General features: G+C 60.4%; 7 protein-coding genes across 7 annotated transcripts; 2 read left to right on the top strand and 5 right to left on the bottom strand.

Annotated features, from left to right (window-relative positions):
* Positions 1-341: 341 nt before the first annotated feature.
* PLICBS_002526 (uncharacterized protein) lies at positions 342-1,344 on the bottom strand (the record flags this gene model as incomplete). Its single annotated transcript, XM_018322217.2, has 4 exons — positions 342-891; positions 959-1,082; positions 1,151-1,182; positions 1,283-1,344. 4 exons carry the CDS (start codon positions 1,342-1,344, stop codon positions 342-344), a joined length of 768 nt encoding a protein of 255 aa, XP_018179697.2.
* A 939-nt stretch (positions 1,345-2,283) lies between these two features.
* On the bottom strand, positions 2,284-3,818 carry PLICBS_002525 (uncharacterized protein; the record flags this gene model as incomplete). The annotated part of the gene is made up of 4 exons (XM_018322216.2): positions 2,284-3,107; positions 3,221-3,452; positions 3,550-3,574; positions 3,664-3,818. 4 exons carry the CDS (start codon positions 3,816-3,818, stop codon positions 2,284-2,286), a joined length of 1,236 nt encoding a protein of 411 aa, XP_018179696.2.
* A 1,063-nt stretch (positions 3,819-4,881) lies between these two features.
* Positions 4,882-6,527, top strand: PLICBS_002524 (uncharacterized protein; the record flags this gene model as incomplete). The annotated part of the gene is made up of 3 exons (XM_065600037.1): positions 4,882-4,885; positions 5,041-5,777; positions 5,904-6,527. The coding sequence occupies 3 exons, from the start codon at positions 4,882-4,884 to the stop codon at positions 6,525-6,527; spliced, it is 1,365 nt and encodes a 454-aa protein (XP_065456109.1).
* Positions 6,528-6,914: 387 nt separating this feature from the next.
* Positions 6,915-7,742, bottom strand: PLICBS_002523 (uncharacterized protein; the record flags this gene model as incomplete). The annotated part of the gene is given in 4 exon segments (XM_065600036.1): positions 6,915-6,996; positions 7,008-7,319; positions 7,384-7,532; positions 7,590-7,742. 4 exon segments carry the CDS (start codon positions 7,740-7,742, stop codon positions 6,915-6,917), a joined length of 696 nt encoding a protein of 231 aa, XP_065456108.1.
* A 2,527-nt stretch (positions 7,743-10,269) lies between these two features.
* On the top strand, positions 10,270-11,462 carry PLICBS_002522 (uncharacterized protein; the record flags this gene model as incomplete). The annotated part of the gene is made up of 4 exons (XM_065600035.1): positions 10,270-10,310; positions 10,391-10,409; positions 10,526-10,883; positions 10,999-11,462. The coding sequence occupies 4 exons, from the start codon at positions 10,270-10,272 to the stop codon at positions 11,460-11,462; spliced, it is 882 nt and encodes a 293-aa protein (XP_065456107.1).
* Positions 11,463-11,965: 503 nt separating this feature from the next.
* Positions 11,966-13,252, bottom strand: PLICBS_002521 (uncharacterized protein; the record flags this gene model as incomplete). Its single annotated transcript, XM_018322212.1, has 1 exon — positions 11,966-13,252. The coding sequence occupies one exon, from the start codon at positions 13,250-13,252 to the stop codon at positions 11,966-11,968; it is 1,287 nt and encodes a 428-aa protein (XP_018179692.1).
* A 1,522-nt stretch (positions 13,253-14,774) lies between these two features.
* PLICBS_002520 (uncharacterized protein) lies at positions 14,775-15,456 on the bottom strand (the record flags this gene model as incomplete). Its single annotated transcript, XM_065600034.1, has 3 exons — positions 14,775-14,944; positions 15,113-15,323; positions 15,406-15,456. The coding sequence occupies 3 exons, from the start codon at positions 15,454-15,456 to the stop codon at positions 14,775-14,777; spliced, it is 432 nt and encodes a 143-aa protein (XP_065456106.1).
* Positions 15,457-15,637: the final 181 nt, after the last annotated feature.

Genomic DNA, 15,637 nt, shown 5'->3' with positions numbered 1-15,637 from the left:
TCACTTTGCTGAGGGAGCAACGGGCCGGGCGTGGGAGAGGGCAAGCACGCATCCCGGATGCCACGTTGGGTCTATGCTATTACCTGACTAGGCGATAAGAACAAGGCGACGGCCAACAAAGATTGATAACGACGATGACGAAGACGACGATGTTCAGGGTCGACCAGATAGACGACGGAATGGGAAGGGCTCTATGGGAGGGGCGCAGGAAAGGTCGGAGGGGTACAGGAGGCGGAGGGGACTGGGGACAAGGGTCCAAGGGTCTTGATGGACGGGCCGCCTCTCTCGTGACAAAAGCTTTTCCCGCTACTATTTCTATATGTCATTGGCTCGCCTTGTGGTCAAGCCTTTTCGAGCTCCTCAGCCTCCATTATGCTGCTGCGTCGTTTGAAGTGTGCGTTGGCGGGTGGTGGAGACGGCGACGCGACGGTCTGGTCATGCTCCAGGGCCTTGACGCGAGAGGCGAGATCGCTGACGTGCACGTCGCCGCTCCCGGGGCTCAGCTCGTCGAGAGCGACGTCGAGGTTGTAGAGGTACTCCTTGTTGAGGCCGCTGGGGCCGCGGCTGGCGAGGATGTGGCGGGCCAGCTTGTTGGGGTCCTGGGGGCCGACAAACTGCTCGTTGTCCGGGGTGCCGATGTAGACGAGGGTGGAGATGGGCGGAGAGCCGTCTGCAGGATGGAAGGGCGTGTAATGGATGGAGTAGCCGTTGATCTCGCGGATGTCGAGATACTCCTTGACCTCGGCGACGCGCTCGGGGATGATGCGGTAGGCGACGCCCCAGACGCGCTCGGGGGCCGAGTCGTGGTGGTCGGTGAGCTTTTCCCAGTAGGCGCGCTCGATGAGGGTCACGACGCGACCGGGGGCCTCGGGGGTGCCTCTGTGGTCCTCGCTGGGGATTGCACGGCGCGTCAGCAGCTACACTTGACTATCGCCATGCTTGGAGGCATGGCACGTACCTAGCCTGCGGAGGCGGGTTAGCAAGAGCGTCCGTCAATCTGGGCATAGAAGGAAGGGGAGCTGGGCCACAGACCTGCCAGAAGCGCCGGACGTAGCCCGTCACCCAGCCGGGGACTCGTCTGTCTGGAGAGCGCGAGCGAGCGTATCAGCAAGGTTGTCGATGTGAGAATTGCGTGCCTGGAGCAGCGTACCAAAGTGAGGGGGAGGTTTCCAGATGAGGCTCCTAGGTGATGATTAGCAATGAGAACGGTGGTCAGACGGAGTATAGCAATGGAGAGGGAGAAGGGTCGATTGAGACGGGTGAGGGGAGTGGGAGAGCGTACCCGTAGCCGTAGAGCCAAAACTCGGAGGCGGACCCGTCGTCGTCTGTCGTTGAAGCCGTCATGCTGGGGCGAGGGAAGAAGAGGCGATGCACCGCGGCTGTTGTTGGTGGGGGCGGGGGGGAAAGAGAGAACGCCAAGATGCGATTGCGGACTATGGCGGGGGGTTGAGGGCCGGCGGCACGACGAGGCAACAAGGCGGCAGCAGGGAGCGGGGGGTTAAACCAGCGGTGAGTACGAGGATTAGAGAAAAGTGCAAGTCAAGTATGCGTCAGTGGACGTCGACGATGGGTGGCGGGCAGTGAGAAGGCGTGACGGGGTTCCGGCAGAGGAGGAGGAGGAGCAGGAGGATGTGTAAGAAGGTGAATAGTAATGGAGGCGCTGTCTGGGAGGCATTTCGGAGTGCCGTGGAGAGTGGGACGCGGGCAGGCCGCCCGTGGGGTCCGGCAGCACTGCCGTCGCCGTCGCCGCCGCCGCCGCCGCCGACGCCACGGAGGACGAGGAGGACGAGAGCCAGGCCCGGAGGAAAGGGAACGGGCGGATGATGACGGATGGGTGGGAATTGCGATGTCGGGGGTGAGTGCTGAGGGGGTTGGCAGTCGTGTACGGTGAGAGTTGAGGGTTGGGCACGATGTCGGCGTTTTCCAAATGTTGTCGTTGACGGCATGCCCCTGTTGTGTAACGGGACTTATATGCCATGTTAGAGCCTTAGATGTTGGCTGTTAGTGGAGGCTGGGAATGTGAGTAGACGTGCCTAAAGGTGCCCTGTATTGCCGTCCACTAGCCTTGAAGCTGCAGTGGGTTTCTAGGTGCTAAACTCATCCAGAAACACCCGCCTTACCTGCCAGCTGTGCCTCAGCTTTGTTGACCCCTGCATCAACTCCACGATTTTTCCACTACACACACCACCACCTCACATATACGCGCCCACGGACGACGACACATTTCCCCCCCCCACGCCTCCTCCCAACTTCTTCCTCTGCTACCTACCTACCTACCTACCTTCATTGCGCCATCAACACCCTGTACCCCGTGCCCACGAGGCTCTCGTTGCCCGTCTTGTCCCCCGCGCCGTGCCAGTAGAACAGGCCCCCGAGCCCCATGCACTTTGCGTACCCGGCCTTCATGGCCACCGTCTGCGGCACGTCGAGCGACACGAAGCCCCTCCCGCCGGGCAGGCTGTCGACGAAGGACGCGGCCACGGCCTCGGCGTCGACGGCGACTTGGACTTGGGCCTTGACGCCCACCGCTGCTGCTCCCGCTCCCGCCTTCGCCTCCGCCTTCCTCTTCTTCTTCTTCTTCTTCTTCGTGGACGTGGACGTGGACGTGGACGTGACCGTAAAGGTGCTGCTGCTACTCCCGTTGAGCACGTCGCAGTAGTCAATCTCATCGCTGCGCGACGTGTTGAACGTCTCGCCGTAGCCCTCCGCGCCGGGGAAGTAGCGCGCGTACGCCGGCACGCCCAGCACGATCTTGCGCGTCGGCACGCCCGACTGCCAGACGTGCTCGACGCCGCCCGCGCCCGACAGCCGCAGGTCCGCGTCGCGCCGCGCCACGGCGACCTGCTCCCGGCCGACGGGCGGCCACAGCTGCGCCTGGTTGCCGCTCAGCTTGGTCCAGTCGCCCGTGAAGTCGTACGCCATGAGGTTGAGCAGGTCGAGCGCGCGCGCCGCCTCCCAGAGGTCCACGTTGTCGAGCACGTCCGTCGTCGTGGGCAGCGCCGCGGTGACGAGGTAGGCGGAGGTGGAGGGCAGGGCGGCGCGCAGCGCGAGGAGGAGCTTGATGAAGTTGCGGCCTTGCTCGGGCGTTTGCGGGTGTTCCCAGTCGACTGGCGGTTCATGTTAGCTCAGTTGCTCGCAGAGTTTCTGGATCCAGACACTCACACCCCCATCGAAAGGGATGTATAAGTGTTGTGTGTGTGAGAGGAGTTGCTGTACTCACCGTCGACGCCGTCGAGTCCGTGACGGTCGCAAAAGTCGCGGACCGACGAGGCCAGCTCCTGCCGCGACTCCTCGCTCGCCGCGAGCGCCGGGAACTCGCTGCTGGCCTCGGCTCCCCCCAGCGACACGAGCGTCTTGATGGACGGGTTCCTCTTCTTCAGCCCGCCCAGCGCGTCGATGCAGCCCTCGTAGTCGCCGATGGGCGCCTCAAAGTCTGCATATTCGTCGAGAGACTGGCGAGTTTATACGCGTCAGCAAAGACCGTCGTTCCCAGTTCTCTCCTCAAACACCCATCCATCTTGCTTTCGCGGATGCAAGAAAACGTATTACCCGTAGTGTCCCGTTCTCGTGGACGCTGTAGATGTCGAGGCATCGACCATGTCAGAGCGCATCGTTCCCACTTGCTGACTCTCCGCTATCACTCCTCCTTTCTTGCTTGCTTACCCGACAAAGGCATAGTACACGTGCGTGACCACCTCGGCCTGCACGACGGAGGGGGGCTTCCCGTCGTACAGCTTCCACGACGGGTAGTAGACGGCGTTTACGGGGGGCGCGCTCGCGAGCGCGAGGTCAAAGTATCGGGAACAGCACGAGCCCATTGCTTCCACCTGAGAAAGAGACCGAGAAGAAGTGCAGGAGACCAGTTGATGATTTCAAGGCAATGCGACATCTAAGGGAGTGGTACAAGACGGGGGGTGTAAAGCTGTTTGCCAGCCAGAGCTCTTCTATCCACGCCGACCATGGGCCGCCGCGCGCTGCACTTACACGGATCCAGCCGTTTGATATACGGCCCAAGTTCCCAACCATCAAATCGTCACGCTGCTGCTGCTGCTGCTGCTGCTGCTTCCGCTGCGCGCCGCGATGAGATCCAATGCAACACGTCAGCCGAGGCGATAGCTGACCCGTCTAACCTTTGGGCAAGTCTCATTCAGCCCATATCCGTATCCAGCCAGTCGCGCAGCTGAATGCGGCAATGGCAGTCTCCCTCGACGTGCGCGAGCCACCATCTCTGGGAGAGACACAGCAAGCCCGGTTCCGTTGTGGGCATTGCACGCGGGCGGGCGAAGACGTCAAGGTTTCGATAATGCGTCGCGCGCTGAAATGCGTGCGGCTAGGGGCACCTCAGCTGAGTAGTAGTCGGGGCCCAACTTTGGGCCCGCCACGACTGAATTTACTGTCAGGGAGGGACGGAATGGGGCTACGTGAAATTAAGATAGGAGCGAGAAATGGCTGTTTTAGGAGCGGCCGTTGTGTTGGTGGTGGTGGTGGTGGTTTGCTCAGTGTGTAGTTGTCTGATGTCGCGGCCGCGCTTACAACTCGAGAAACAGGGGGTTGCGTTGATGGTGTGAATTGGTGACACGCGCGCGTTCTGGACTCATTTGCTGTACAGCTCCATGGCAACGCAAAAAGTCGCATTCAAATTTTGGCCTCTTACATGGGAATGAGTTGCGAGAATCCGCTTGTATTGCAAATTGCCCCTCGACACAGCCGTGTACAATAGTCAGTCTGGCCACTCTACTCATGTGAGCGGACGCAGGAGGAAATGAACTGTCATTAAGGAGTGATGAGACACCATTAAACATGTCTACGGACTTCCAATGGAATTAGATGCTTTTCTTCAGGCCCTCGCAGTCAGTCCCCCTATCCAGCAACTAACCGTTCATGCGTGTGCCTGGTTCGGCCGGTGTAAAGGTCAAGTCGAGGTGCAGTTTCCGTAACAAAGTTGGCATCCTTTTCCGCACTCGGTAGTCGAGTTGCCACACCAGCCATCTAAAGAGCAGCACCTATACGGCCCCAGGTCGACCAGGTCTTCGCACGTAGTGTGGTTGAAGTCTGGTCCGCAGCGCCCATCGGTGCTGGGGAGCCCTACACTTGCTGTTGCGGAGCAGCTCGAGGTGGACGACGAGGACGTCGAGGTGGAGGTGGTCGATGTCGATGAAGGGGTGGTTGAGGACGGGGAACTGGGAGTAGTGAGTGACGTTGATGTCGTAGATGAGGTTGAAGGTACGGTGGAGGACGAGGTCGGCGGGACAGTAGAAGATGAAGTAGAAGGTACAGTGGAAGACGTGGATGACACAGCAGAAGATGAGGTGGACGATGAAGTGGACAGGGGGGCTACAAGTGCCGCCAAAGATGAGGTCGACGATTCAGTAGAAGAGGCTGACGATGTTCCAGAATACGTCGAAGAAGTAATGGAAGACGAAGACGTAGTAGACGGCAAGGTGGAAGACGTGGACGATACAACGGAAGATGAAGTAGAAGATGAGGTCGAGAGTGGGGCTAGCAGTGCCGTCAAGGACGAGGTTGAGGATGCAATGGAAGACGAGGTGGAAGGTACAGAAGAAGATGAAGCGGGCGATGCAGAAGAAGACGATGTGGAAGGTACAGAAGAAGACGAGGTGGGGGGTACAGTGGAAGAACCTGAGACTGCGGTGGACCAAGTAGACGTGGTAGAGGCAGCAGCGGAACTCAAAGCAGACGACGATGACGAAGAGGACGACGTAGACGAAGACGAAGGATCGGCAAAGAGCAAAGCCGCAACAGAGGCCGACGACGTGGTAGTACCGCACTGCCCGTATAGGGGCTGACAACCCGTGCCGCAGTGGGCGGTAGTATTGCCACACCACCCTGCCGAGGAGCAGCACTTATATGCGCCCTGATTAACGCACGTCATACCGCTAAAGTTGACACCGCAGCGGCCATTGGTGCTCGGGGGCCCAACAGACGGCGTTGCCGACGCGCTTGTCGTCGTTGAGGTCCGCGACGAGGAAGGCGACAAGGACGAGGACGAGGACGTGGCCGAGCTGGTGCTGCTGCTGGTGCTCGAGCTAATGAGACTGGAGCTGCTGCTGGTGCTCGTACTGCTCGAGCTGGAGCTACTGGAGCTGCTGGAACTTGAAACGCTTGGACTCGAGCTCGAGCTTGCAGTGCCACACTGCCCATATAGGGGTTGGCAGCCGGTGCCGCAGTGGGCGGTAGTACCGCCGCACCACCCTGCCGAGGAGCAGCACCTATCTGTGCCCTGGTTGACGCACGTCATGCCGCTGAAGTTGATGCCGCAGCGGCCATTGGTGCTAGGCACTCCGACTGATGCCGTTGCCGACGCACTCGTCGTTGTTGACGTGGGCGACGAGGACGACGTGGAGCCAGAGCTGCTGGTGATGCTCGAGCTGCTGGAGCTGGAGCTGGAGCTGGAGCTGCTAGTGATGCTGATGGAACTGCTTGAACTGATAGAGCTTGAGCTGGTGCTGGTGCTGCTTGAAGCGCTTGAGCTCGAACTCGAGCTTGCGGAACCACACTGGCCGTAAAGGGGCTGGCACCCAGTGCCGCAATGTGCAGTTGTATTACCGCACCATCCCGCCGGAGAGCAACACCTATCCGAGCCTTGATTGACGCACGTCATGCCACTGAAGTTGATGCCGCAGCGGCCATTGGTGCTGGGCGGGCCGACAGTGGGCGTGGCCGTGGGCGTGGTGCTGGTTGTTGTCGTCGGTGACGATGCCGATGTTGAGCTCGAGGACAGGCTTGACGACGTGCTTGAAGTCGCGTTCGCGGTGCCGCACTGCCCGTACAGGGGCTGACACCCAACGCCGCAATGGTCCGTCGTGGCACCGCACCAGCCGCCCGGCGAGCAGCACCTGTCCGGGCCTTGGTTGACACACGTCGTGCCGTTGAAGTTGACACCGCAGCGGCCGTCAGTGCTGGGCAGGCCCACCGTGGGAGTCGGCGTCGGGGCCCCAGATGTCGTAGACGGACACGTAGACGGACCCGATGTCCCTGTGCGGTACCAGTTGCCACTCGGGTCGCCGAGGCACTCGCCGACGGTGACGGAGCGGAAGCCGTTGCGGAAGAGTGACTCGAGCATGTATCCGGTGAGGTTGTAGACGGACTGCCAGACGGGGTCGTGCTCGATCTGCAGCCACTTGGTGGTGGCCGTGTTGGCTCCTTCGACGGCGCCATCCCAGATGTCCTTGCTCTGCTGGATGGTGTTTGGGTCGTCGTGAAGGTAGCCCTCGGTGTCGAGGTTGAAGTACGTGACGTGGTAGCCGAGATCGCCGAGGATGGAGTCAACTTGAGCGTTGCTGGCCGAGTAAGGCGGCCTGTATTTGTCTGTCAAGGGGAGTGCAAGCCAAGGCGCGGGAAGCAAGGGGGCCATGCACACACCTCATGTATGTGGGAAAGTAGCCCAGGATGTCGTTAAAGGCCACCTCGTTGAAGAGCATCTGGTCCCGGACTTGGTCAGGGGTAAGGTCAGTGAGTCGCTGGTGCGCCCATGTGTGGCTGGCAACTTGGTGGCCCTCGGCAATCATTCGCTGGTGACTTGCGTGTGAGTGATGTGATGTATACCGCTCACCTCTCGAGATACTCACCCTGATGATGCCCGGCCAGGGTAGGCTGGGATCGTTGATTTGGCCCTTGCCGAGATTATTGCCAGTCACGAAAAAGGTAGCTTTTGCGCTATGGTTCTGCACACGAAGCGCGTGAGATTCAACTTCCGAAGCAGGTGTCGGAGCGGGTGACATAACAGACAGACCTTGAGCAGATCCAACAGATCCGAGGTATAGTCCCACGGCCCGTCGTCGTAAGTGAGAGCAATGTCTCCATACACCTCGCAGTGGTAGATGGCAACTCCGTACGGGACCGACCCCAGCTGCGGTCGTGACACATTCGTCGTGTCACTTCCGCAGGGGCGAGTGTTTGCGTCGCATCCCGGGCCGTAGTTTATCTGACATGATGGCGCAGAGCAGTACAAGTAGCCCAGGCCGCACCATCTTGAGGGTGAAGAGTTGTACGTTAGCTAGTTGCCTCTACACGTTACTCTGGACTCACCCAGCACTGGAGCAGCAATATCCTGGGTCGCAGATGGCGCCTCCAAAGTCGGCGCCGCATCTGCTTACCGTCTGCCGTCTCTCCATGTAATTCCATCTTGGGTTTGGAGTGGCCGCACGGGCAGGGTTGGGAGTCCAAGCCGGGGACATGTCTTGTTCGTTCCTCCTCCTCTCCAGTGCCGACTCCAAACGCACCGACTGCTCGTGCGGGTTGTTTCGCAGCCCGGTCATGAGGTTGGGTATAGGGAACCGCCCCTGATGAGTTGGATGCGTGGCCCCCAGGCCCGCCAACGTCGCCGCGACGGCGCAGGCAACAATATAGCAGCGCATTCTTCTGATATTGATATCACGATCTCACAACACGGAGTTGTAACCTCGAGAGAACCTCCGTACACTCGTACGGGGGAGGACATGCAGGCAGACGAGCACTCATTGAATCTGGCAGGGCAGTCAACCCGGTGCGGCTGGCACTGACCTCCAAGCTCAACTCGTCGCTGGACATGTCTCCGAGAGTCCGAATATTCACATCTTGCTCGGTAGCTTATCGAACGAGCACGGCGAACTATCGGCTCCGTGGTACCATGCTTTGGACTATCGACTGCGGATCGGAGGCTCGAACAAAGCGCGCTCCCCAAGGCACATCCGCGCTCCCGAGACGGGGCGCATTGTCAGGAGCTGAGGAGATAGCTTCGCGGATAATGACACTGCCACGCGCGCCTGACGGCCGACACCCCGCCATTCTCCACTGCCTGGTGTGCTGCTAGACGGCTAGCTGGTGCAATTACGAAGAACGCAGACGCCTTTGCCGCGATGCCGACTTACTCATAGATGGGCATTATCGCCGTGTAGGGCTTCCCTGCTTGTAGCACTGGGGTAGTTGGCAGTGAAATGGTACTGCGGCTGCGTTGTAGGACGTGTAGATGTCGCCTCTGAACATGAACGTGCAGCTTTCCCCACGGCTCAGGCGTCTATCCTTTTGTAGAGCCGTCTCTTGTAAATGAGGGAGGAGGCGCATCGTCGGAGCCGTGAGCACTCGTCGTCCAGTGGAATCATCTGGTCGCTAACGACAATGATGAATGTGTTGTTCCTCGCATGCGGCCTTCGGCGGCGCATCGTCCAACGTCATGGTTTCGCTGCTGCGTTATGACGTTGGAGATGAGATGCGTCCAGAGTGCAGACGATGGATGCATGCAATTGCAAGGCACAAAAAAGGTTAACGGACGCAGAGATGATGCGAGAATCAAAGTCGAGGACCTGCGAGTCGTTGCAGTCTTGAAATGACTGACCGTCGGTGCATAATCGCAATGCCACGGCCAGCAGCTTGCAAGGCAAGAGCAGCCAGCAGAGCCGCACCAAAAACGGGGACCAGCTCCAGGCGGGCGAGACGCTGGGCTGAATGGCCACAGACAAGCCTGACCCCAGAGCTCCTTCGCTCCTCCCTCCGAGCCCCGAACGGCCCCCCCGCCACTCCCCCGCCGGCCTTGCGCAGTTGAAACGCCCGGCTGGGGCCCCTCAGGGACACCCCGGCCAGTCAAGCAGTGGAGGGATGGGACCCGACCGCTGCGGCTGGCCGGTCAGGCGTCAACGACAGCCCAGCGCCCATCATTCCATGGAACTGAGGTGACGTCGGTTCCGTGCAGTGCAGAGCAAACGCACCTACGCGCGGCAGAAATAAGCCACCGTCCGTGGTGCGATCCTTTTCAGCTCCAGAACGCTGACGGGTATTGGATTGGATGTCACAGCTTCCAGCTCCTCAGCGCGCTTCCGCCTGCAGAGCCTCACTTCCTCCGCCTCCCATCACCCAGCTGCTGCGCGCTGCCGATTACGAGGCTGCAGATGCGCATCGCCCGACTGCCGAATAATTCCTTTCCTGCAGCGTTCCTCTTCGCCTCGGAGCTCTATCCAGTCGCCCCCCTCGCGTGACGTGACGGCCCGTACCCTCGTTTGCTGCGACGACGTGTGCCGCCCCCAGACCAGACCAGCAGGGGACCGGCCATCAGGCCCATCACCACCACCCCTGTGAACAACGGACGACACTGCCTGCCCCGCCAATCCGTACTTTACCACCACCTACCGCTGACCACGTCCACTTCGACGTCTGTCTCCCACCCTCTCTCTCCCTTTCCACGACCCCATCCCCCGACGCGAAGGACAAGGGGCACGAGACCGCCGACGGATTCCCTCGCAGACGCTCAGGATTGACTGCGCGTCGCCCGTCAAGATGGCGTACAACAGACCCTACGACCCGGACGCTCTCCCCAGGTACCCCCTCGCCTGCCCCTCGCCGCCTCTCCCTTGGCTTTTGGCCGTCAACCGTGACTGACTGCTGGCCTTTGAAACAGATTCGCGGAGCCCGAGCCCGTACGTTCTCGTCTTGACGCTGTCCAACTTCTGCGATTACTCTCTTCCTGAATCGCAGGAGAGACGCAGCCGTTTGGCGCCCGCCCAGCATGATAGCTGACCGTCGAGCCCAACAGAAACCCGGCGCCGCCCCTCCGCCGAGCGCATCCTACGCCCAGCAGCCGTCGTCGTCGCGATACGACTCCAAGCCGCCGCCGCCGGCTCCCCGCGACCAGTACAAGCAGCCCCCCTACGGCCACGCGTCGCCGCCGCCGCCGCCGCAGCAGCAACATCACCAGCAGCCGCCTCACAGCCAGGGACCGCCCCCGCGCACCAGCAGTCACCACCACCCGCCGCCGCCGCCGCAGCAGCAGCAGGCTCGGCCGCAGCAATCGCATCCCCAGGCCTCCCGCCCGCCGCCTTCGCCTGTCCCAGGAGAGGGCTCCGGCTCAGACTCGACGCTGCTGCCGCTCTTCCGTGCCGTGGACAAGGATGGTGAGCGCTGGCCCCCCCCCTTCTCCCCTGGTCTCCCGTTTAATCAATCCCAAAGGGGGTGCTGCGACGTAATACCTCGCCCCCCAACTAACACGCTACCCCCCGTTCGCTGCAGGCACCGGCCAGCTCTCGGAAAAGGAACTCTCGGCGGCGCTCGTCAACGGCGACTGGACGGCGTTCGACATCCAGACGGTGCGCATGATGATCCGCATGTTCGACTCGGACCGCAACGGCACCATCAACTTCGAAGAGTTCTGCGGCCTGTGGTCCTTCCTCGCCTCGTGGCGCACCCTCTTCGACCGCTTCGACGTCGACCGCAGCGGCAACATCTCCCTCTCCGAGTTCACCGACGCCCTCATCGCCTTCCGCTACCGCCTCAGCCCGGCCTTTGTCGAGCTGCTCTTCCGCACCTACGACAAGCGCGGCGAGGGCGTCATGAGCTTCGACCTCTTCGTCCAGAGCTGCATCTCCCTCAAGCGCATGACCGACGTCTTCAAGAAGTACGACGACGACCGCGACGGCTTCATCACCCTGAGCTTTGAGGACTTTTTGAGCGAGATTCTCAAGCAGCTCAAGTAGGGAGAGAGAAAGGGGGGACCAGGGGAAACCGCCGGTATGACAAAGACGGCCCCAGGCAAAGGACGGCGCGCGGGTGGCACCCGCGGTTGCTGAAAGGACCGTCGAAACCTGCAACAGGCATCATGATGAAATGTGTAAAAAGACAGCACGAAACAGCTGGACGGGAGCGGGCGGTGGGCAATTGGCTTTGCAACGTGTAGGCAGGCAGGCATACATGCATGGATGATACCCTCAAATTCTCTTGGGGCCGCGACTTCTCTTCTTCTTCCTCTTTCTATTCCCTCCCCTTCCCGGGGTTTGCCGCCGCCTCACAATCTCACAACAATACGAATTGGCATTGCTTCCTCTCATCTGCGAGTTTTCATTGAAATGCTATTGATACCTAATTCGATAATATGATGCTCCTTGGTACGAAACGCCCCTAAAAATACCTGGTAGGGCAGCTATGAATATGAAAAAGTAGCGTACCACATGAACCACATGCCGTCGCCCCTGAGCAAGGTCTAGGTTCTCAGCAGCGCGTTGAGCTTCTCGTCGGCGTACTGAAGCGGGCTGGGACACTCCGTCTCCTCCCAGATGCCCTCACTCGTCATCGTCACCTCGTCGCCTTGACTCAGCGCCAGCGTCTCCGTTGTCCGGCCGGGCTTTTTGCCGCGAGCGTATCCACCGCTGCCCCTCGGCGTGGACCGTCCCAGAGCCTGTCGGATAACCTCCTCAACCTCCTCGCGCGGATACTTCTTTCGATACACCAGCTTGCCAGCAAGGCCGCCGACGTTCCTGCCATCCCTGGCGCTGATCCACGCACGCACTCCCGATGATTTTGCCGTCTCCAGCCCGGCAGTAACTCCGGCTCCAAGGTTGCCGCTCAGCCCCCACGGATGCGGCACTGTATCGAATGGGTGCAGCATAGCCGTCAACGGAAGGGCTGCTTCCGCCAGAAGATGCGAGGTGACATACGGCTCCATGCAGCTGTAAGACGTGCCGTAAGGGGAGTAGACCAGCGACACGGCCCGGTTGCGCGCTTGGGGCGGTATGGACGCCAGCGAGCGGACTGTCCGCAGCTTCATAAAGTCAGGCGATGCTGGCGGAGTAAAGGGTCCGAGTATTGCGGAAACCGGGGAGTCGGGGGTTTGCAAGAGGGAAAGGCGCGGCGTGGGGATCTGCGGAGGGAGGTCTGATACGGAAGCCGTCGGCGACTTGGGCGGTGTCGTGGCCTGGCGGCGAAAGATTGATGCATGCGGCGGGGGAGGACGATAGGTGATGGCGACTGCGGAATGGAGACCGGTGAGGTCCCTTTTCTGATGTATCAAGGAAACCGTCACCTCCCCTTCGTTGCCGCCACAGACCTGCGGCGGCACTGGGACTCGTACAACGGTCTCTCGGCTCTTGGTGCGAGTCTCCCATCGTTCCAGAGTCCTGACCATGTCTTCGTCAAAGTACTTCCAGCTTCGAATCAACTTTGCCGCCGCGGGCTCCGCCAGGATGAGCGTCTTGGTGCCCGTAGGAGGTAGCTGGCGCAAAGTGGTTTCATTGCAGTGTTCGCTGCGAGCGTTGGTGATGATGACGAGATCGGGCTGTGCGAGTTGTTGCAGCGATGACACGCACGCCACCTGGACGTGAGACGCAAACGAGGCTTTCGGGTTGATCGAGTACGAGTCCTCTAGCCAGGGGTCCAAGAGGATGCGGAAGGGTTCCGGAGCCGCCCACGGTGCCGCTGAAGGGCACTCAATGGGCTCAAAGCTCAGTAAGAAGGCGGTATCACCGTTGAGTTGCTTGATTGTGAGTGCCATTGTTGTAGTTCAGCACATCCTGCTTCGCTTTGCCGACCGCACCAGCTCGAGACGGAAGGGGAACAGGACAAGTCCGACTTGGCCGACTTATCTAAATAGGAAGAGAGACTCTGATTTGCAAGCACGCGTCGCGACACGTCAACTGGATCACGGTAGCACATACCGGGGAGAGGGCACACGGGGGGGTTTGCTCCGAGTGTCTCGCACTGAAGTCACGTACTAGACCACGCTGGAGGCGGATCGCGAAAGGTGGCATGGAGACAGATATGAATCGCCCATCGAGCCGATGGAGCTCGGGGATCGATCCGAAGCTCCTGGAAGCGAGGCCAACGCTTGTTGCCCTTCCGCGTGGACATCCTGATGCTGGGAGCGTCTGATGCCAACACGTCGTATAAAGCTCTCAACAGCAAGGGCTTGTTGTTGAGAGCTCGAGTGACGGCGCTGGATGCTCCAGAAGACTGCCGGGATCGGCCGATGGCGGACGATGCATGGGTACTGACAATGGATCGAGGTATGAACCTCCCACTGGAGAGACCAGATGGTCGGGACCACGGCGGAATTCCTCGATCTGCGCCGGCACATCACGAGCGGCGCCATCGCGACTAGACGCATACCGGTTCAATCACACTGTCTCTGAAGCGCGTCGGTAAGTCGCGTCGCCAAGGTGCCGAAGCTGTTGAGATTAAAGGAGCGCGCGTCCTCGCCATCACAGGAACCCGGGAGCTTCGTTGACGAGAGCCGGCAAGCAAGCAAGTACGCCGGTCGTCACGGTGGGTGCCCTCTGATGACCCCGAGCGATGGTGTTGAGCAGGGATGGCACCGCGTCCGGACTCGTATGGCCGCCTTTCTCGCATGTTGAGCAATGCCAGCGCTCCGGCAGCCGCAGTGCAGAGAGAGGCTGGTGATGGAGGTCTCGCACGACGTCTGGAATTCTGCGGGGTGGGGGCGAGTTGGACCCTGGAAAGGAAGGGAGGCAGGCGCCAGGCCGTCCGTGGTGCTCCGTGCTTGCCCCGTCTCGGCGCCCGGAGGGTGACTCCTGCCATCCAATGGCGCTGGGCTCCTCAATTGGCAAGCGCGGGGTCGTCTGTCACCGCCTCCAGCGTCGAGACTCGAAAGTCGCGAGTCGAGACAGATGGCCCTGGATGCCTGGGTCCAAGGGTGGGCAGCCGCGACCCAGATGCCAGGCCAGGCTGCAAGGATGCCAAGGCCGGGTCGCCTGAACTGCATGAGCTGCCAATGCTCTTTGCTTCAGGTTTGGAGCGTGGAAGGGGCGAAGGGACGGGAGCGCGTCCAGGCCAGCTCCAGCACTCATCACCAGCTAGGTACGTACCGAGCTCAGTCGGGTTATAAGCCGAGCACGAGGACCACGACGTTTGGTTTTCCATTCAGCCTTCACGCTACTAACTCGACTTGTAATTGCGGGCTTGTATGCGCCGAAACCGATCGTCTACCCGTCGGTACCGCATTGCCTTGCCCAGGGCCCTTCCAAGGTAACTGGTCGTACTTGGTAGTCGCAACGCACTCAGCATTGTGTGCCCTTCTTGCGGGACACGGCGAGACTCCACTCGTCCTGGTGGAACGCCTGGATCGAGAATGTGCTAAAGGCCTCCTCAACACAGTTCTGTTTACCAATCGTGTAGATGTGTCTCATGGTCTCCATAAAGGCTTTCCAGTCCTTCAAGTCCTTCTCTGCTTTGCTCTATGCGGGTATATTGTCAGCCATCGTCGTGGTACCACTTCAGAGGCTTGACCGCGGCAGCTGGACAAGCATGCGCAGGGCGCTTCGCCGCGGGGGTTGCGTTACCTCGTTACACCACCACACTCCAGTGTCCTTCCAGCAGGCAACCCTATTACACTGACCCGGCCCCAGCTTCACGTGTTTCTCGGTCTTCCTCAGGTACTCGAAATTCTGAGTCCACGCTTGACTGAAGCGATGCTCGGTAGAGCTCTGCCATTGCCCACAGATGACCTTCTTGTATTGCTTGTTTGGTGTGGTATACTCGTACACCTCGCGCCGGTGGAGACGCCCCGTCACGGCGGACGCGCCGCCACGAGCCAGTTGGCCGAGAACCTGATTCAGTTATTAGAGCCGTCCGTCGCTGGCGAAGTAGAATTGACCGTCTGTGGTCATGGGAGTGGGAGCAGCAACCTACCGTTTGAGTAAGCGCAGCGCATACGGCGAAGAGAATCGCGAGCTTCGTCATTGTGTCTGTGTCTTTGCCAAGGTAGCACATATGCAGAGACGAGAACGTACAGCCTTGATCCCAGCAAGAGGAGGGTTTCTACATAGGTATATCCAGACGTGTACGTTGGTGATGACGCACCGTCGGGCGTGGCTGCGCCTGAGCAATTCCCAATCCTGAAGCATCGCGCTCGTTCAAAACG

The sequence above is a fragment of the Purpureocillium lilacinum genome, assembly GCF_023168085.1.
Source record: "Purpureocillium lilacinum CBS 284.36 DNA, scaffold_2, whole genome shotgun sequence".
NCBI lineage: Eukaryota > Fungi > Ascomycota > Sordariomycetes > Hypocreales > Ophiocordycipitaceae > Purpureocillium > Purpureocillium lilacinum.
Note: the sequence above shows the minus strand (reverse complement) of the source record. Positions and strands in the feature narration are given on the sequence as shown.